This window comes from Vipera berus, assembly GCF_964194415.1.
Source record: "Vipera berus genome assembly, chromosome: 3".
Classification (NCBI taxonomy): domain Eukaryota; kingdom Metazoa; phylum Chordata; class Lepidosauria; order Squamata; family Viperidae; genus Vipera; species Vipera berus.
The window spans coordinates 24,729,256-24,752,023 of NC_138204.1; the positions used below are offsets into that span (position 1 = coordinate 24,729,256).

Below are 22,768 nucleotides of genomic sequence, written 5' to 3' on the forward strand. Positions count from 1 at the left end.
GACTTTCTTGGGTTTTTTTGAAGACATTTCACTTCTCATTCAAGAAGCTTCTTCAGCTCTGACTGGACAGTGAGGAATGGAAGGATTTATATTCCTTGCAGACAGCTGGTCATTTGCATCCAGAAAATTGCAGACTACAGGAACCATTGTTGCACTTCAATTAGAGATGTAGACAACACAGACTCATCCCTATCAGCCTGCACCTGTGTTCAACATTGAAGGGATGCAGGGCAGAAAACATCCTGCAGAAAGCACAGCTCCACAACAGTCCTTTCAGCAATTCCAAGAAGGTTTCACATCCATTTGCACTACTCAGATGACTCTTGAGGACACAAACCTCCAAGTGTCCTCAATGACTCTCTAAAAGAATGCAATGATCAACTGTCTGCAAGGAATATAAATCCTTCCATTCACCATCCAATTAGAGCTGAAGAAGTTCCTTGGATGAGGAGCGAAATGTCTTCAAAGAAAAACAAGAAAGTCCAGTTGCCTCTTGAAAAATCTCCTTTGGGACAACAGGAAAACATGCCTGTGGCTTAACCATCAAAAGACAAACGTCATAAAAAATTAACAAGAGCCAATTTAGGTGAAAGATCCACCTATTCCAGCATTGAGACTCACAAGCAGGAGAAGAAAGTGATGGTTTTCAATTATTGTTCCTCAGAACCTGGGATTGTAACAATGTCTGTGATTTACAGTGTAATATGCCAACATTAACACAACCGATAAGTCTGCTTATAATGTTATAGCAAATTTGCTGAAACCTACTGGCATATGGTAAAATATTGGTAGCGTAAATCATATTTCAAAGAATGCAGAGATGAAGAATTATTTTATGGGAACAATAGTTTCATACAAAGTAAGTCCCCATCTTTTTATTGCTATGGTAACATTAACAAATAATTGAAAAAAAATAATTAAAATACTCAGAAAGAGTAGTAGAAGAAAATTTGTAAATTATAGAGGTGAGCCTGCACAGGGAAATGTGCTTTATTGATCTGCCTGATATTCAAGGTAAGAGTTTTTAGTGATCTAAATTTTACTAGTTAATTTTGTTTGCTGTGGTGGTTAGTGGTGATAGATTCTAATAATTGAGGGGAAACTTATAATGACCATATTATGACTTACTGCAGGTACAATGTAGTTGTCTGTGACTGCATCCCATGAGGTCTGAGTAATGAGGACTGTGCTATTTGGGATACAATGATTATGAATGCACTACTTATGTTACTATGATTATCTTGCCCCTTGCCCTTATTCAGGCTGGGGAAATCACAACCATGTTTTTCTAGTAACAAAGTTCCTGAACTATGGAGGACCTGGTGTGTTAGGGACTTGGGAGACTGAAGTGGCAACTCACATGAGGAAACTAATGTGTGATTTTGATCAACTATGCAATTTTTAAAGTTATCATAGCAAACCTGCCAAAAGCAGTTTAAATGGCAGCATAGTTCATGTGGTTCTGCTGCAAATTTAGCATAACATAAAGCAATCATATTATTGAGCTAGGTCCAGATGTAGTGAGTACACCCACTGAAATTGAAATTGATGATGGACCTAACCCTTTATGGGTTCACATATTTAGCCTGGAACTCATTGTGCCTCACAATTGCAATATTCTGCCTCAAATCACACACATACTGGAACCATTATTTTCATGGTGGGTAAACTTCTCCCTGTCAGAATCCATTTATATCCCATTCATAAATCCCCATCTGTATGTTCTAAAATCTTACATCTCTCACTGGATTCTGCCATTCCCAAGGAGGAGAAGAGAAGATGTTAATTGGCTATCCTTATCCATTTGTTGCAAGGGTGTTTATTTCAGCCTGCCTGGAGGCTGTCATTAGTCCAGGGGAAAACAAAGAAAGGGAAGGGGGGAGAGATCTGGTTTGTATCTCCGATTAGAATCTGAAAGGGAGGAAGGAAATGTTGTAAGGCCATGGAAGATCCCTTTTCCCTTGGAAGGTTTTGACACCTGAACCTTAATTGATCCGGGACTGACCAAATGGACTGAGGGGAGGGGGGTTTCAATCGGGGACACTTTAAAAGTACCAACCTGTAACACAGTTTTCAGATCCTGTCTAGATTTCCCACTGACAATTATGTTTTAGTAAAAGTTCCTTTTTGGACAATTCTGTCTCCAAGAGTTCTTCTTTCCTAAGACGTGGATTCGGGTGGGAACTTACACTGCCTATTTTTTATACAACAATGCATTAGAAGGCCCAAAAAGAGAATATTCAAGCATACAAGAGGATTTGTGTGTGTGTGTCTGTGTGTGTGTGTGTGTGTGTGTATACAGTCTCTCAAATTACACATTTTTTGTTTTTTTTAAAGAGATGAAACAATAGGATGAACCAGGTGTTTGAGACATTTTCCTGGATTGTACTATTTATCTTGCTTTACTCATTATCCCGCCACTAAGTGCTCTTCCTTATTGTTGATTCAAAGTGTTGGTCACCAATTCTTGAGCCAGCAGAAAATCATATTGCCATAACATTTTCTGTTCCTCTGCTGCAGTAGGCAATGCTAGCAAATACAAGGTAGCAAATGATGCTAACTTAATGTACAGAAAGCGATAGGTGGGTTCCCTGTTTTATTTTCTTCCCCATCCACCAAATATCATGAACCAGCAGAATATGGGATGGATGTGGGGGTGAAGGAGGAAGCATGTTTTGACAGATGGCTTGGCACCTATGATAGCTTAGCTTTCAAAATTTACTGGTTTTGTGCAAATATTTTATATAGGTGCAAAGTGAACCAATCAGCTGATAGTTGGATTTCCATGTTCGGATGAAGCTAAAAATAGAAATAGTGCTATGCAGAAGATTACTAAACCCATGTTTCAAATATGATGAGCAGATTTGGTAGTATTCCAAAGAGTGTTGGACCTGTGTTCAACTTGAATAATTGAGACACATGAAGAGGTTTGTAACATGGAGCCACAGAAACTAAACCATGTCTCTCCTTGTCCCCAACTTTACTACATGCCCCTCCACTATCGGTTAGATGTGAAACAATCCAGGTTTCCAACCTGGGGAAAGGTTTGCAGAGCTGGTGAGTACAGAGGAAGAGTCCAGTTTGCAAGAAATAGATTCAAACAGCCTAAAGAACAGTACGTAAGGATATCTTAAGGCTGCCCAGATGAGAATTATGTAAACAATATTAAGTGAATATAGCAAAAAAAGAGAGGCTGTTGTGGCAAATTCATATGGTGGTTAAGTGCAAATGGGGAAAGGCTCTTAGACTGGTAATTGGTGAATACTTTTCAGGGTAATTCCTCACTTGAGCCTATCCTTGGCAACTCTACCCAGCCTACTTTTGTGTACCTTTCACTAAAGAATTTGTTCTGTCATGTCTCCATCAGGTCCTGGTTCAGAGGAGGAGGAGTTGGAATGGGGACCATCCGACAGAGATGGCAGGTTTCCCCTTGGAATGTTTGGAGAGATCAGGGGCTGAGGACGATGCTGTCCCAGGCCTCTCCAGCATTGGGGGAGGTGGTTGAACAGAAGGGGAGCTGCCTGCCCTCACAAACACAGGCAGCGGTGATGACAGACAGCAGATTCCCTCTGATGAGGATCAGCTGCCTCCCCCACTCGATCCAAGGGCAGGGAGAGGGAAGCAGAGGGAAGCTCAGAGGAGGTCTGTGAGGCTGCTGGTGAGGTGGACACCCTGTCCCTTCTCACAAGGAACACCTTGCTTGAGCTGATTTAAGTAAAGGGGGAAGGTGTCTTCATTGGGAACAATTGTTTTGCTTCGGCACACACTTTCCCAGCCATTGTAACTCTGCTTCAGATTGCATTTCTGTCCTATGGACTCTGATCTTGTTTGTGGACTATGGATCTTGCCTTGAACCATGTTTGTGACTTACGGGCCTTGCCTTGTGGACTTTGCGTCTTGTTTTTGGGCTATGGACTTCCTCCTTGCCTTCTGAATCAACTCTGGTTACTATTGTGGGACTAAGATGAATTGACTGTGGGTGGCTGCTTTTGGGAAAGTTTGGGGTATAGCTTTATCGGAGATTGTAGGGTCATTTGTTGTGGGATAGCAGAATAATAAAAACTTTATTGAAGCCTGCATCTGTCTAGGCCAGGGGTAGGCAACCTTGGCTCTTTTATGACTTGTGGACTTCAACTCCACAAGCTTTGCTGGCTGAGGAATTCTGGGAGTTGAAGTCCACAAGTCATAAAAGAGCCAAGGTTGCCTACCCCTGGTCTAGGCGATATGGGTCGTAACAGTTTCATAGATTTTGTTGTTGGCATTTGTCATGCAGTTTAATATGTTCCTCTTAACATTGTTAAACAGTGGCTTTTCTTTAGTGAAATATATTGAATTAAACAATGACTAATTCTAAATTAAAAATGTGTTGAAAGATAATTTTGCTGCAAATATTGTGACTAAGATACAGATGGATCAAATTTGAAAACAAAAACTAATATATTACAGAGCAGTGAGACTGAAACAAAAACTTACCTGACAAAAAACTGACTTAATTTTCTTGCTGAATTCCTTTTCCTAAGTTATTCCACACATTAAACCAATATGGCACCCAGTTAAAAACTTCACTGGCTATAGAAAGGTATTTTTAAACTACAATTATTGTCAGTGTTCAGCAATACTTTATTTATGACCATAATGGAGCCTGCCAATTATGATCATAAGTTATGATGGTTGTAAAACAGGTCATTGTACGACTGACCCGATTTTGCGACCTTTTTTTGCGGCAATTGTTAAGTGAATGCTGTGGCTGTTAAACAAACCCATTGTTCACTATGGGGCATTTTTGCCAACAACTGGAAGCAAATGGCATTTTTTAAAATAAAACATTATAAAGTGTGATCCTGTGACCATGGCATGCTGCAAACAATTGGAAAAGTTCACTTGGCAGGTTGCCAAGTGAAGGCACATGACCATGGGGGTGGTGCAGCTGTTGGACCTCCTGAACCATGTCATAAGTACCTTCTGGGGGGATCCATCACAACTTCTTAGCAATTGGTTGTAAGTTGAGGGCTACCCGTTACTCCAGATATACTGCATTGGAATTCTCCAGTGATTCATGAAATGTGTGGCTATTCCAAGCCCTCTGTTTTCCATAGGACTCCAAAGTCTTCTTTAGGTCTTTGAGAATATATTTCCTGACAAGTTTTTTCCTCTCAAGCTATTATACTCACTCTATTTTATCTTTTCTCTGCCACATACTGTAGCTATTAAAGGCAAACTAACAAATCAACCATATCCAGAATGAGATATCAGAGCAAAATATCCAAATGCGAGCTGCTATTAAGGAGGGGGCTACCATAAATATCTTCCATTTCTAAGTGCTTTAGATCAGGGGAGGCCATCTTTTGGCAGGCAATGAGGCTGACAGCCACAGGGAGAAGGCGTGTGATATAAGCGGATAATGGTACTTTGGAGAAAATTTGATGTGCATATGTTTTTACTTTTATCCGTGATACAGACAGTCTTCAATTTACAACCACAAGTGGGATCACAACTTCTATCACTAAGTGATGGAAATGGCAATTTTGTGATCCCAGAATGCTGCAACCTTTGTAAATACATGCCAGTTGCCAAGCTTTCAGATTTTGATCATGTGACTGTGGGGATGCTACACTGGTCATAAGCATGACTGGGTTGTAAGTCACTTTTTTCCCTGCCATTGTAAGTTTGAACGGTTGTTGAATAGCAGTAGCAATATCAATATCACTTAGACATATACCGCTTCACAGTGCTTTACAGCATTCTCTAAGCTATTTTACAGAGTCAGTATGTTGCTCCCAACAATCTAAGTCCTCATTTTATCGACCTGGAAGGATGGAAGGCTGAGTCAACCTTGAGCTGGTCAGAATTGAACTGCCAAACTGCTGGCAGTCGACAGTCAGCAGAATTAGCCTGCAATACTGCATTCTAACCACTGTGCCACCACAGCTCATAATCATGAATGATCATAAGTCAAGAACTACGTTACGTCAATCTTAAGGCTTAGGCTTCAATTTGCCAGCTGTTTGCCACCTAAGGCTAGCAGGAAACTGTGGTTTTCATGAATCATGACCAAGGTATGTCAGCAGGCCTGGGGGTCCCAGAGGAGGCTAAAATTTTAATATAGCTCCATTATTATTAACATCTACTTTCTTCTTTGCCTAGTGGTTTATGTATGTTTAAATTAATGACTGATTTATATTTTGAATGATTGTTTTTATGTATTTGTTTTATTTCATTATGTATGTTGCTCACAGTCATATTTTGTGAGATGGGGGAGGCTATGTAAATTTAATTTAAAAAAAAATAAAAAAATAAACCCATTAGACCATAAAAAGGAGATAGGAAATATGCAGGGTAGATATTTGAACTTCTTTGTCAGAGGGGCAAAATCTGAAGTATCTGAACAGAAATGAAAACTCTTATTTTCAGTGGGCAATGCGCACTTCTTTGTAGCCTGTAGCAATTACAAATGAAGGGAGAAAATTCTATTTTGGTCAGTAAACAATTACATAACTCTGGGACTCATACTTGTGAAGAGAGAGAAAGCAAGCATCTTTCATCTAATTACTTTTAGTGGAATTCACAGGTTTTCCCCATCCATCACTCTGACATATTTTAAATTCATTAAATCAGCATATACCCACTAATCTATTTTAAGATTGCAACTGGTAGACCGTAGGGCTTTACAATTCACAGTAACAACTCTTTCTTTCTTTCTTTCTTTCTTTCTTTCTTTCTTTCTTTCTTTCTTTCTTTCTTTCTTTCTTTCTTTCTCTTTCTTTCTTTCTTTCTTTCTTTCTCTTTCTTTCTTTCTTTCCCTCTTTCTTTCTTTCCTTCTTTCTTTCTTTCTCTTTCTTCCTTCCTTCTTTCTTTCTTTTTTTGCTTTGCTTTCCTTTCCTTTCCTTTCCCTCCCTGCCTCCTTCTCCCCTCCTTGTCCAGGGCAGGACATTTCCCGTATAAATAATGAGTACTGGGAGATTAACCATCTCCAGTAATGAGCTAAATATATGTAATAATTCAAAAACATTTCATTAAGTAGAATATAAAAGGCAGTGCTGAGCTGAGCTCAGTTCACAGTGAATACTTGGACATGTCCATCTAATCATTTTGGTAATAGTAATAAAAAGAAGTGTCACATTATTTTTTCCAGGATATCTGTGTATTTCCCTATCTAGTCTCTGTAGTCTGTCCAGTTTGGTCTAGAGCAGAGATTCCCCAACTCCCAGTTTATGGACTGGTACTGGGCTGCAACATGCCAGCAACCAGTCTGCACAAACAAAGCCCCATCCGTGGGATGTAGACAGCACACAAAACCAAGCACTCCACGGTAACAGTCCCTGGTGCCCAAAAGGTTGGGGACCTCTGGTCTAGAGGCCTAGGATGCCTGGTAGTGTCTCCCATCCAAGTACTAACCAGGCCTGATTCTGCTTAGCTTCTGAACCCAGACAAGCTGAACTTATCAAGTACACTTGTCTTGTTCTGTGTAGAATAACAATCAAGTTAGAAACAGGAGCATATGTTGCTGGAGATGATGTATTACAAAAAGTGCAGAAATTATATCCTTCTAAATATTGGGCTACAAATGCCAGCATTATCCTGAGTAGAATTAATTAGAATCCAGCAACATCTGGGAGATGACCAGTTCTCCATTCTTAACATAAGAGGCATTGGGATGATCAATATCATGGAGTCTTACTTTACATGACTATAATCATGAGGGAATACAAGACCAGTTAGATAAAACTAAAGGTTTATGTAATTCAGCATATTTTTCTCACAGTAGACAATCAAATATTTCCAGGAAGCTCATCAGCAAAGCAAACCATAATACCGATAAATCTACCTTGTGTATGAGTTTGTCCACACTTTACTTTTTTTTCTAATGACTATCATTGCACTTTTAGCAGCACCCTATCCCCCAATTAGGGCATCATAATAGAAGTACATCCTTTTAATCTGTACCCTGAGTTTACCATCAAATAATTTTATTGGATAGCAATGAGAATAAGGTATGGAGAGGGAAATGGGAAAGCTGGAAAGGGAAGGAAAATATTTATATCATCCTATATATCATGCATAGATTTGGGAGTGCAAAATTAGCCATAGATTATGTAACATTATCATGACTTTTGCTCCAGTCCTTCTTCAGGACATCAGCTATTACAATCTTTTCTATTTATCTTCTATCAGCTTTGGATCAATTTAAAATCTTTCTAGGTTATGCTGGTAGCTTCCATGGTTTCCATCAGACAGATATTTATAAGGCAAGTTAGAAGTTCTTTCACAATCTCAATTCTGTGGAAGCCACAAACATTATTTGTTATAACTTTACAATCAGTATTTCATTTCTTTGGCAATCTTTGAAGATAAATTATGAATCAGAACATTAAAATGTCTGGGGGAGAAAACAATACTATGAAAAAAGTTAACAGTGTGGAAATATTTGGTTGTGTGTAGATTCAGGATATGAGGTGAAGAGTAGCTGCAGCTATTGAATGTCAGCTGAAATAAAGCTGTGTTTTTAAAAGTATAATTTGCATATTTATTAGATTCCAAACTTGAATTTCCAGCCCAATCCAGGTACTTGGATGTCTGCCTGTAAATTACACTGTGGGATGTGGGATGCTAGAAGTAGTATTGCCAGTACAATACTCAGACAGAAAAGCTTGTATTGATGAATCTACTTTCTTTTGTTGCTTTGAAGGAATGCGATACAGACGGAATCTTAAACTATTTTGTCCATTTTGCTCCAGATGTCCCTTGACGGACTGAGATTTGAATTAGTTATAATGTATACTGGCTTGGAAGAATACTGCAAATCCAGATGTATAAGGTCAGTGTGTTTTCTGCAATGGCTCAGGAAGAGGTTACTTTATACATGCTTTTGGAACAGATCACTTTTAATGAATAAATCCAAAATGATGTAGTTAAGGGTTTTGTTGACCATCTTGCTACCAATTTGACTTTTTTCTGATGCTAGATAAGTCTTCAATTCAGTAGACTGGAAGGATGTTCCTGGTGAGATCTTCATCTCTCTGGTAAACTTCACTGAAAGCATCGGATTCTTGGCTTGGGTAATTCTCAGACTCCTCTGGTTCCTTCTTGTCACTGTTCCGCACAGCAGCTTCAAGGGCCTTTTGCCGGCGATAAAAATGGGAGAACTTATTGAAGATGATAGTGATAGGCAGTGCCACAACCAAAATCCCGCCCAGGATGCAACCAGAAGCTGCCAGCTTGCCGGCGACAGTCACTGGTACCACGTCCCCATAGCCTACAGTTGTCATGCTAACTGTCCCCCACCACCAGCAAGCAGGAATAGTGTCAAAACCAGCATCTTCCTCCTTTTCTGCAGTGTAGGCTACTCCAGAGAAAACGGACACCCCAACAGCCAAGTATAGAAGCAGAATTCCCACTTCTCTGTAGCTATGCTGAAAAAGAAAAGATAAAAAAGAAAAAAATATGGAGGTACGTAGTTAGGATCAATAACTAAAAAATAGTATGAAAGGAGACCTCATTCTTTCAATGCTGGGTTTTCTACCCTTTGAGTTGTATCCCTTTCTATTAGACCACAGTTGACTAAGATCATGATTGAAATTTAGAACAGAACACTATTTTGCCTTAGCACGTTTCCAACAATCTCTTTCATTAAAAAATAGCATGAAACAATAGTACTTTAATACCAACATCATTTATTAATTTTCTTTCAATGATATGTGCATAAACACATCTGGATTAATGCCCTCCAGATGCTTGGACTGCAATTCCTATTACCCTCAGTCAATGACCCACGCTGAAAACGATGGAGGTTGTACTCCAGCACATCTGTATTGGGAACAGTTAATGTTCATTTACTGTGGCAGGCAGTAGCATTCCAGAGTTTGAGGAACAGATTACTTGCAGGTAGATGCTAAAACTTCAGCATTCAGAACAGAGATATTCCTTCAGTGAGTTGCATTAATAAAAGGAAGCCAGGAGATCTTGCCTATACCTATACCAGGGGTAGGCAGCCTCGGCTCTTTTATGACTCATGGACTTCAACTCCCAAAATTTCTGAGTCAGCATAGCTGACTCAGGAATTCTGGGAGTTGAAGTCCATGAGTCATAAAAGAGCCGAGGTTGCCTACCCCTGACCTATACCATCATTTCTACTGTCAATACCACTAACATTTTAGAATTCCCAGGCTCCCATCATCTTGGTTTTTAATTTTAATTTTAAAATTTTTGTTCTATTTTAATTTGTTTTGCATTTTGTAACTTTTATTATATAGTAAACTTCCCAGAGTCATTGTCTTACTGAGATGGTTGGCATAGGAATCCAATAAATAAATAAACAATAAAGATCAAAGGTCCGTGATCTCCAGACAGAAGTTACTTTCTAGGCTCCATCCATTCTTATTACTTTTCAGCCCTGAAGAGCCTGGGTTGTGATACAAACACCATTTTTTCACACAGTTGCAAGTTTTATAATTGTAATATTTGAAATTACTTGTGGTGCATGAGGGTGGCTGAGATTTTAATGGTTTAAACATATGTAATATACATCCTCATTTCTTTCCTATTGTTTATGAGATTAGAATGGGGAGGTGTTTTTCTACTGTAAGGAAGCTAACTTAATTAGGAACAGATATCTTTTGCTTTCATTAAAACTGAATGTCCAACATTCAGTTAACTTGTTCAGCACTGCTGCTCTGATCTGTGCCACTTTACTTGGGAATAACCTTCAACAAATTCATTTGTCTTACTTCTGAGCAGATATGAATAGGATTGTGCTATGATTCTCATTTATGTAAGTGGGATTCACACATTCTAACTGAATGGAGGATTGTGACCCATCTGCTCCCTATTGCACCATTTCATATATTCTTGTCAAGCAAGACAACTTTCCAGATCAATGAGCTTTTTAGCATCTGTTCGAATATAAAACAAAGTATTTTTCTATGCAACATTTCTGGGACTAATGCAAACTTTCCAGATAATGTATCTTATTAATGCTTTGGTGCTTCTTTGGTTTCCAAGGACAGAAGGACAGAATGTGGTAATGGCAATAATCACTCTAATATCTGCTTTTAAGGACAAAAGTTGTTCCTGAACTCTAGACTGGCGCCATCAGTCATATCTCAGTTTGTATTGAGGCAAGATCTGCATCTGGCAGGGAGAAGACAGATGTCTTAGTGGCAAATAAATACCTTTCAGTTTGTATTGAGGCAAGATCTGCATCTGGCAGGGAGAAGACAGATGTCTTAGTGGCAAATAAATACCTTTCATTCGCCTATTTTATAGGTTTACAGCAAACATATAAAACGGGGATGTCTACTCAGTGATTCAGAATGCAATATGATCCCTAAACAGCTACAAGTAAGATCAAGATATGTACTGATTTCAGATCTGGCATCTATAATTTTATAGGACATAAATAACTGAGGAACAAATGTGTTTCTGTTGTCCCCTTCCATTTTCCTGGATCAAATCTGGCAATCTTTTTCATGGTCTATCCCTTTTATGCAATATGATTGAATATCCATAGCCAGTTCTCAGGATAAAGGATCAAAGGATGCAGCCCTTCCGGTTCCTGAGCCAAGAAGACAGAGGTATCAAGCTTCTTTAGTTGCTATGGTCCCAAACAAAAAAATATTTGTGCTGTCATTGGAGATTTCTTTCATTGTAGTCCCTCTTCTGCCTTCCTTGCTTTCCCTGTAGCATAACAATCACAACCACCATGAAATCATATGATTAGGGAAGATGGAAGAAGCTTTGGGAAGAAAGCTGCAAGTATCCTGGCAAATCACTCTCATGAGCCCTTCAGCTCCAGAGTTCAATCTTAACAGGGATTAAAGAATAACAATCTTAATTTGTTTTTTTTTATTTACACACAGACATTTCCTGTAACATATGTATAAGAAATCCATGCTCAGAATTGATTGGATTTGTCACTTGCAAGAGCTATTTGGGCAAAAATCTGCTATTTCCCAAAACAGATATCAAACTATAATTGTTCCGAGGCCCAGCAAGAAGATCAAAACAAGCTGTTGCTGGAAGTGAGGCTCATATAACCAAGACCATTGACAAAAGATACCAAGATAATCGATCAATGTTAGGCCGGCATGGTAGGTGGGAAATTGAAATTCCTTTTCATAAATATACAAGGAGTCCAGCAGATGCAGTAGATAGGCTCAATCCAGAATAGAATAAGGACTCTCAGAGCAGGCTATTTATAGGCATGGCACAAGAGAGAAATAGAAAGAGACAACCCAGTACAGTTAGTCACAAAATGAAGCTGCCAACGAAAATGACAGCCTACCGACAGCCTAGGCAGAAATGTGGAACAACTCAAAATGTATTCATTCAAATATACATAAGAAAGAAGCAGAGAACATGGTTAAGCTGCAAGAAGGGAAAATAATATGACTAGTTAAGGGCTAGGAAGTCCAGTGCTTTGAGGAAAGAGAAAATGATGTGCACCAAGGAATTAGGCACAGACTGAAATGTGCAGTTTACACTTGAATAGAATGGGTTGCAGCCTCTGGATCAATAATACATTTCCACTTTTTAGACAAGCCATATCATTTATTTTCATCTTCTCACTTCACTGGCTGTTTGAATCGAAAGGAAAGCAATAAACCAAAACATTCTTAGAACATTAAGGCAGCAATAAGAAATGCACTTCCCAGGAAGCAGATGCTGCATTAATGCTGCATACTCTCTACTTTCTCTATCAAGAAGCCTGTGCTTTGATCTCAATATAAATTGCCAGTGGCATCTCCAGCACTCCTGGTGTCTCTTCTGAAACAGTTTAGTTTATTTGATGAAGCCAAGCATAATATATTAGAGTTAGCAATTTAACTTCCTTTGTTTCTTTATGAAGCCATTTGTTAGTAAGGGAAGGAAATGGGCTGCTCACTCCTAACCCTTTATAATCAAAACAAACCTATATAACAACAAACCAAAGCTCTCTTCTTGGCCACCCAGTACAGCTGGCCCATAAGCAAGTATCAGTGCCAAGAAGATTGCCTAGGTCTAATCAAGATTATATCTATCTTACTGCAGGAAGGAGAGTTTCCTTCAAATGAAACATTGATTTGATTTGTACATTGTCCTAGTCTATAATTTGTTTAACAAAAACTGGACTGCTTAAGTTCATATTATAAGCAATATTACCAGCGTATGTTTGTGGGCAAAATGGCCAGGTTCGTACATAAAACTAAATTATAGTCAAATACACTATAATTTTGCTTAGTATCGTGTGTGAATTTAGTCACTGGAGAAAGAAAAGAGGAAGCAAAAGCAGCATTTTTTTAGTACTTTAAAAATATGTGACAGTGGTTTGGTCAACAAATTATTACTCAAATACCCAAATCTGTTTTACTGTTTTCTCTTTCTCATATACCTCATACTCTCTCTCATAATCAGTTCTTTTATCCAACGCCTCCTATTCCACAGAACTTTTGACTTAAATACTGTTATTCAGGGGTACACAATACAATGTCTTTTGAGTTTGCAACTCCCATCATATCTAGTTAATGTGGTCAATGATTTCTGACAGCTGCCCTTCAAAGCATCTGGCAAGCCCTTGGCTGCTTACTTGAACTTTAGTTGTAAATAACAAATGAGATGACATTTAGCTTTATCTAGCTACATTTATGTATGTTTTTGTCAACTCTATAGACTTAAATTAGTCATAATGTATTTTCCAAAGTGTAAAAAAGCCAACTGCTTAAAAGACGATAAGGTAACTCCAACTTGGTCCAGGAGAAGAGCCTTTTCTGCTGTGGCCCCCTCTCTTTGGAATATTTTCCCATCAGAGGTAAGATCTGCCCCCACATTCCTAGTCTCCTGGAAAAGTCTAAAAACTTAGCTCTTGGCTGTTTGGCCTGCTACATTAGGGCTGGCTGACGGGGTAGATAACATTCTCACCCCCAGGTTGCCCATCATGTTGATTCTTAACTTTCTAACATTTTATTCTAATTTTAATTGTTTTAGTATCTTTAAATTTTATTACATTGTAAGCCACCAAGAGCTGTTGCATTAGTGAGATGGGTAGCATAGAAATGTAATAAGCAAACAAACAAATGTATTCTTCTTCCTAGGAAGGAAATTCAATAATTGGGATGTTATACTCCTATTATCCTTAGCATCCTTTTCCCTCCTTTCAACTTTCTTCCTCCAATGTTTGAATTTATATTGAAACCATCAACATTATGTAAATACTGTATCCTGATTAGGTTTGGGATCAATGTATTGCACTCCCTTTTTATGGCATCCTTTCTTACATGACTGTTTACTAAGTGTTCTATTCTCTTTAGGAAAACTAAAAAACACAAAGAAAAAATCTTTGTTAAAATATGAGGAAGCCTACTCTTAGTATTATTTAACAACCTCATATTTATACATGCGATATTTCTACTTATCCTTTCTTAATATCCCAATAGTAGTTTGAATATAATTGATAATCTTTTTCAAACCTACTGATTTGCAGAGCTGAGCGCAAGGAACAGAAGTCTCTGCCCTAAGATGCTGCAGGTCTCACAGTAACAAAATCCATGCAAAACAAATACAATAAATAATTTACCCTGTTTTTCCACATTGATGCTCTTATTTCATGTTATATGCATTCATATGATCATATTCCACTATATATAATTATTTTTAAACCTGAATGGGATAAGGAATTGTTATTGTTTTAAAAATGGATATACTAGCCAGTTTGTGCATGGGCCAATCTGCATTTAAACTATCATAACATATATTTCATTTTGTTTTAGTTATATGTAGCAAGTTATCTCAAAAATTTTGCACAACCTTTGTCATATCCTAAACGATCTTGTCTAGTCCCTGAAAAACTAGACTGGGAATACCAGAGCTATCAGACTGAGAAATCAATCCAATTAAAAAATAAGCAACGGCAAATCACTTCCATAATGCTGCATGAAAAACGTACAGATATGTTCACTAGGAGCTGAGTTTGACTTAAAGTCTTTCTTATCCCAATCACAAACTGGTACTCACTCAGATTAATGTGCACACAGTGTATTTAGTGCTCAGTTATTTAAAATATTTTGTTCTGCTTTCTTACTACAAAACATGTAAAGCAGCTTACAAGTATTGTAAATAAATAGAATCAAGGGAGACCCATCTTTTTTTACTGAACTGAGTGGGAGAAAAGTTTTCATTTTCTATTCAAAACCAGGATTAAAGAAGGAGAGAACATACATTTTCAGTGTTGAGGCTTACTGCAATTTTTTTAAAAAAAGGTTAAAAGATGTTCTCTCATCTAGGCAGTTTAGGATGAGGATAATGGCTGAGAAGTAGACCGATAGGGAAAGACACTCAAATTTCCATACTATAACTATTCCATTAAAGGCCCCACCTCCAAATCAAATGAAGCAGAAGCACTAATCACTTTCCATGAACACACATGGATCATGCATGATTTAAACAGAGATGGCATGGCTTCCCATCTGCTCCTTTCCCCATTCATATCACGCTCTAGATAGCCTATCAAACAGACATTAGGCTTGGGGATGTTGATTCCATCTGGTTTGTGAAAATTAATTATTGAAAAAAAGTTAGTTTAATAAAATTTAACAGTCTCACTGGGGGAAGTGAGTTGGGAAAGTCAGGACTGACTGCCCTCCACCTTCAGGCAATGAACACTTCTAGTTCACAATGGTCCGTGACACTTTGGTGAACATTTACTGCAATTCTAAGGTCCTCTAGAGCAGGGGTCCTCAGCCCCTGGGCTGTAGTCCACCTCCAAACCTTTAGCTGTTCAGAACTTGCCCGCGAAAGTGGTGGGCAAGCTTGCATGAACAAGAACACAAGCTTGTGTGAACAGTGGGCAAATGTGTGCGCATCCACACTCTATTTGTGCAAGTGGCAGGCGTGCATGCCCACCGCTTATGCAAATGGGGCTGCGAGCATTCATGTGCCTGCCACGTGTGCGGAAGTATCCCCTCCCCCCCATTGCAAAAACAAAAAGTTTGGGGAACTCTGCCTAGAGAAGGAGAGGTTGGCTTCCCTTCCCAAGTGGCATTTAAATGGGAAGCAGTGTATGCTGCCTGCTGTTTCATGTCCTGCTTCTATGTTCTGTGGATGCAGTTTGGAAATGCTGTTCCACTAAGCTTCTTGGGTAAGAAGGCAATCAGCACTACAGGTATATATGGTGAGAGAGGAAAAACAACAACATATACATTTAATAAATAAACAAACAAAAACTTTTCTGAAGGACCTGAAACCTTACATGGACTTTTTGTTGAAAGAAGAAGAAAAAGTGTTATGGAGGATTAAAAAGATGTGGACAAGTTGGAAGCTCAAGGCATTTGTATAACATTCAAGAGGGAGGGAGAATTATTACAACACATTACATTTTATGCATTGATTTTCTTTACTTTTTTCTTTTCCGGCACTTTTTTCCTTCCTCCTTTTCCCTTTATCTTTTTGTTTAGATTTGACTTTTATTTTATGTAAAATTTTATAAAAAAACAAACAAATAAATAGATAATAAATAAATAAATAAATAAATAAATAAATAAATAAATAAATAAATAAATAAATAAGAAAGATTGTGTGAAGGAAGTGGCAGTTCAGGTTATACAAAGGAGAATATTAAATGGGCATTGCTCAACAAATTGCACAAAGTGAACATAAATGTGAACTAGCATCAAACCATTTTTTTTTCCTTCATCAAGATCGGGGGTATCTCAGAGGCTAAGAGAGAGCTTGTGGAGTTGAAGTCAGAAGGAAGACATTCACAGTTAATATCTTCAGCTATTCTTTCCGGTTGTTTGATGCTTATAGCCCCAGACTACAGCAATCCCTTGGGAATTTCTGGAATGCCAGATACAGTGTATTAGTCTTCTGCGCATAATATTTTGATTTTATACTAGCTAGAATCTCTCTCAGAATTCATTAGAGTTCTTTGAAGCAGATATGGCTTTTCTAGACTTACGGAACATTACAAGCAAAGATTAAAAATAAAGACAGCAAAAGAAGGAGATCACCCTTCTCAGTCACCTATTCTGACAACCAGTCACGTGCACACATCAGCTGGCCCTGAAAATCCTGGTGCCAGATGGTGCTCTTGCAGGTCAGCCTTAGGCTGCCTGGCAGCAAGCCCATAAATAAATGAGCTACAATCAACCAAGCTGAAAAAATAACACAAAGTTTTAGGACTGAAGATGGAAAGTTTAAAGTTTTGCAAGATTTTTGTTTCCCAGCACTGTCTGCTTTCCTCCTCCATATCTTCTTTTTTATGGTAAGGAAGCAAAAGCCTGAACAGAAACAAAGCTAACTGCAGAGGACCACAGTAGAAACCTCTCCCTAAATTCTGCAGGGTATAGGAGCTCAATCTGTGTAAATATTGCGTTTCAAACAGGCCATGTTAACCCACATTCCATGCCAAGACTTAATTTTGCCATTACATAAATCAAACAAATATACCTTTTGGAGGCCAGACAGGATACAGGAGTATTTCACATTAATTGCATATATAGAGGCAAGGACAGATATAATTATACAGATTCCTATCCTATCCTATCCTATCCTATCCTATCCTATCCTATCCTATCCTATCCTATCCTATCCTATCCTATCCTATCCTATCCTATCCTATCCTATCCTATTTCTATTCCATTCCATTCGGTTTTCAAAGGAGGTTGCAGTGGATATGATGCTAGATAGATATAAACAAAACTGAAGGAAATGTGGATGTTGATGATATGTGGGAATTATTGATAGAAACAAGGTTTACTATGGAAACAGTAGATAGTTTTGTATGTTTGGTAACGAATATTGGATTTCCAACTCATTTGGGCTTTATAACTCTGTATCATGGTTACTTTCATTCTGTAGTATGCTAATTTGCCAGTAACTGCCAGCAAATTTGGAGAATGACATAGCAGCAAACCGATTGGAAAACATCAATCTAAATACCAAAATCAAAAAAAGAGACTTAACGGAGTAAGTAAATTATCATACAATAGCTATAATTTCACACGCTGGCAAAATAATGTTCAAGATCATCCAACACAGATTAGAGCACTACATGGAAAAAGAGAAGCCAGGCATTTGAGCTGGCTTTAGAAAAGGCCAAGGAAGATGAGACATTATTGTTGACTCATGCTGTATAATTGAGAAAGTCAAAGAATACCAAAGAGAAATCACTATGTACTTTATTGATTATAGAAAGGTATAAGGTGTCCATTATATCAGACTGTGGAATGTGCTTAGAAAAATGGGAATCCCAGGACATCTTATTGTGCTCATGAGAAATCTACACAGAAGTCAGGAAGCCACAGTATAGACGACACATGGCAAAACAGACTGGATTCAAGGTGACAAAGGAATGGGATAGAGCTATATACCGTACTTTCTCCATTTTATTCAACCTGCATGCTGAACATATACTAAGGGAAGATGGATTGAAAGAAGATGAGTAACTTCATCTTCATTGTGCTGTCCTAATGACACCACTGTAAAAGCTAAAAATCCAAAGGATCTACAAAGTCTAGTAATAAAAATCAAAGAGCAAAGTGAAAAATATGACTAACAATACATATAAAGAAAATTACCTGGTATTACAACCAGTTTTCAAACTAATAATGAAGATACTAAAGAGATAGAAAGCTTCTCCCTTTTAGTATCAGCAATCAACAGTAAAGGGATAAGCCGTCAGAAATATACTACAGAATAGCACTCAGCAGAGCAACTATGAAGAATGCCTTGAAAAAGATAGTCAGATACTGTGAAGAGTCTATACCTACAAAGATCAGAATAAGGCAAGCAATGATATTCCCACTCTATGGAAGTGAAAGAATTGGATTTTGAAGAAGCAGGATAGGAAAAATATTGATGCCATTGGTGTTGAAAAGGACTCCTGGGAATATTTTGGACAACTAAGAAAACAAACAAATAGATCATCAAACAAATCAACCCAGAGTTCTCACTGAAGTCACAAAAGACTAGGCTCAAATTATTATACTTTGGAAAATTAACAAAGATCTAGTTTTCAAGAGAAATGCTGGGAAAAGTGAAAAGAAAAAGAAGAGGATGATCAGCAGCAAGGTGAGTGGACTCAGAGTGGCCATAACTGCAGCACTGGAAGACCTCAAAGACCAGGTGAGGGCCAGATCATCATGGAGAATATCTATGTGATCACTAAGAGTCAACATGGTTTGATGGGACATAATCACACAATAATCAATTAATGTAACTGAGCTTTAAAAAAATCAAAAGCATGAGTAATTTCACCAGGTGGAAAGCAGACACACATTTAAGATTGAAACAAGACAAAAGTGCTTTTGACTACACTTTTGATTATTTTTTTCTAAGAAATATGAAATAAAAACAAATGAGCTAAAGCTCATTTACCTTCAAGGTAGCTCCTAAAGACCTCAGGCCTGTTGAATGCCTTGCCAGCTTCAGCACACGGAATATTCTCATAAGACGAAACACTTGCACCACCTTACCCACATTTCCCAGTTCTGAATCTGTCTTCATGGTCACATCTACCCAGAGGGTGAAATAGAAAGGCAACACTGAGATAATGTCAATCAGATTGAGGGGATGCTTGAAAAACTTCCTCAGGTTTGGAGCCAAAAGCAAGCGGGCAGTAACTTCAAATGTGAACCAGGAGATGCAGAAATACTCCAAGTTTTGCAACACAGAGTCATCCTTCAACTTGCCCTCCTCATCAAGTTGCTGGTACTCTGGCATGCTGTGAATACACATGGTAGCTATGGAAACCAGCACAACACTGATAGACAGAAAGCTGAAGAGTTTGCTTGGGATGGAGTATCCTGGATTTTCCATGGTGAGCCAAAGGCGCTTGCGCAGATTGCCACAGCGGAGCGTACTATAGCGAAGCAGGTCATGATTAAAATCTAGGATCTCATCTGGGGATGTATCCACACTGCTAACCTCACTTTCCTCATCCCAATTGTGATAATGTCTCTCCAGTTTTCTTTCATGATAGCGATAGCTGCAGCAGGAATCCAGAAAGAATTCATTAATGCCCCAGTATTCTATCTCTTGACAAAAGGAGAAGACACACAGTTCCTCCATCACATGCAGCTTGCCAGTCTGATAAAAATGGAGCACGTATAGGAAGAAGCCAGGATTCCGATCAAAGTAGAATTCCCTGGCACTCACATCATAATCATCACACAGCTGTAGGATAGATTCTTCCGAGTCACAGGAAAGCAAACGCCCAAGCCGAGTGTCAGGAAATTTGGAGAGGGCACTCGAACTGAGTCTCCTTCTCAGGCCGCCAACATTGATGTTGATGACCTCATCCTCAAAATCAGACTCCCAATAGTTTAATCTCCTGTTGACCATGATCAGTAGAGATGGGGCTATTTTGGCCTGCAGACAACACTGAAACAGAGAGAAAAGAGAAGATTCTTTGCTTAAGCTAAATGGGGAAAAAAATCAATTATCCAAAACATCTAAAGGTAGTTTTGTGCCTGAGAGTCCCCTAGCTATTTAGACTGTTCGTTATAACAAAGAAAGTTAATTAGTTTTACAGCTAGGAGTGTACATGTGCTTTGATCATATAGTTTAGAAAGAACCCCTGGTACACTTTCAATTAAAGGATTTTTTTTAATCCAGAGCAAAACTGATATTTGCTATCTATGTTTTTCATGGAACCGCCAACAGGTTTTTTTCTACACAAAAAACAGAAGGGGAAGATTATTCTGAATGAAAAAAACAGAAGGTACTGATTCATTCCACTACTGTAGCTGCTGCAACTTCTTTCATTTTGAGGAGATGTGTCTGTAATCACACAGGAAATGAAATATATGCCTGTTTTCTCTATGGAATTACAGCAAAAAAGTGATGGACAGAGAAGAATTATACACATCCATTTGTTTTCGCTAGGAAGTGACTCAGATGCAAACTATTGATAAACCTCACCTCAAGGTTTTCATATGGAGGATCAGAGAAAGCTACCTTATACAGTCAGATTCTAGGTAATGTGGCCCATAATTATTGCCACTTAATAGCGGTGGCTCTCCAGAATTCCAGGCAGGAATTCTGCCTAATTCATTTGGAAACACCATGGATGAAACCTTGAGACTTTCTACATGTCAAACGGAGGTAGGAATTGTACCAATGAGCTATGCTATTGGGTCAGTAGCCTATTCATAGGTTTTATTTTCTTTTTCTACAGCTGACATCTTATTCCTTCAAAATGTCGACTAATTGTTCAATATTGCAAGGATAAGATGTTGTCTGAGAAAATTAAAACCAAAAGCCTGTGGGGATCATAGAAAGAAGCTTCAGGTGTCTTTAGAACCTGCCCACACCCAGTCAGATAGCAGGGTCCAAGGCATTGTTCCACAAAAATTAACATACAGCTGATACATCTAGCTAAGACCCAACAATTTTGCCCAAGATGGAAAGTCAAGGAAACTGACAGTATATATGGCTTTAAACTAAATTGCTGATGACTGCAGATCTGGAAGAATGTAGATTTTAGTTCATATCAAGCATGCTTGCCTTCATCAGTGGGTGAAACTCTATGAAAGCAATGCAAACAAACAGATCTAAATGGAGTTTTACATCCCACAAGCTCTAGCTCTGTATCCAAAACAGAAGATCCTAAAATACCAATTTTTGTCAGCAGAGTAAGTGGCATAATTTCTTCAACAGGCCAAGGATGATTCACCTTTGAATAAAACTAAATTTGTGTTACCACACCATTTCCTACACTCAGTTATGCTTTCCAATGGTTCTTGGCCAAGTTGTTGGTAGTGTATTTCTGTGATTCTACTTGTCTTGCACATGTTTAATCTTAAAGGCAATCTGATTAATCAGGCCCAGGTAATATAAGAAAAGAGGATAAATAAATATCTAGATGCTTTTACAGAGAGAATCCTTATCTAACTTAATGATCCCCAGATTTGCTAAACTTTGCTAACCATGTTAACTATGCCAGTTGGGAGATTAACAGGAAAAGAATCTATATTTTTCCAGAGGGCACCATTCTGGACAATTTTCATCTAAAATAGGTACCAGATAGATTCTTTGCCTGATTTTTCAACGCAGACAAAAATAAATGAATAATCAGAGAATAGAATTAAAGAATAAAAAATATTAAGGTTGTAAATGCTGCAAATAAGGGCATAAGTTAATTGGGAAACTATATGGCTTAAAGACAAAATCAAGCTGAAGCAATAAAAGCTATTCCTAAATAAAATTTAAAACCTGCCCATGTAAATAAATCAGTCTTAACTAAATGCTAAAAATTAATAATTAGAATGTCTGGAAGTCTAAAAGCAAAAACATAAAAATCTGGCATCTGTATTTGCCTGAACAGGTACCGCAATACCCCAGAGTGACAATTTACCTTATTCATATTTGTCTGCAGTCTCCAATTGCCCCTCATTGAATGGGAAGCTCTACACAGAGACTTGTGTAGAATATCTAATTGAATGTAGGAAAAAAATTCTATGCAATCAGAAACTTTGCTTTAACAGGCTTTCTGTCTTCATGCTGGAAACCCAAAGAGATAGGCAAAAAAGCTGGTAACAGCACATAGTTCTCTGAACTATTTACCTGTGTTGGTTACTTAGTTTAGGTATGATGCCTGCAGATGACTAAAAAGCTCAGATCCATAAGTTGATTTTCTGAAGTGATCATATAGGAAAAGCCAATCTCGGACCTCCTAAGTATTTTGCCAACATAAATAGCTCATTTATTTGTGGGATTCTAATCCATGAAAGAATAAAAAGACACAATCTAAACACAATAGAAACTGAACTGTAGGGTTAGGGTTCCAACTATTTAA

General features: G+C 38.1%; 1 protein-coding gene across 1 annotated transcript; it reads right to left on the minus strand.

Annotated features, from left to right (window-relative positions):
• Positions 1 to 5,794: 5,794 nt before the first annotated feature.
• On the minus strand, positions 5,795 to 20,331 carry KCNS1 (potassium voltage-gated channel modifier subfamily S member 1). Its single transcript, XM_081325045.1, has 2 exons — positions 19,348 to 20,331; positions 5,795 to 9,410 (listed from the first exon to the last, which is right to left on the minus strand). The coding sequence occupies exons 1-2, from the start codon at positions 20,311 to 20,313 to the stop codon at positions 8,976 to 8,978; spliced, it is 1,401 nt and encodes a 466-aa protein (XP_081181171.1). The 5' UTR covers positions 20,314 to 20,331; the 3' UTR covers positions 5,795 to 8,975.
• Between the last annotated feature and the right edge of the window lie 2,437 nt (positions 20,332 to 22,768).

Bases quoted from the DNA above. Each gene is read 5' to 3' on its own strand.
- KCNS1 (XM_081325045.1), bottom strand. From the start codon at position 20,313: ATGGTCAACAGGAGATTAAACTATTGGGAGTCTGATTTTGAGGATGAG. The intron at 9,411-19,347 runs GTAAATGAGCTT...TTTCTTTTTCAG, and splicing joins CTTTAGGAGCTACCTTGAAG to CATAGCTACAGAGAAGTGGG.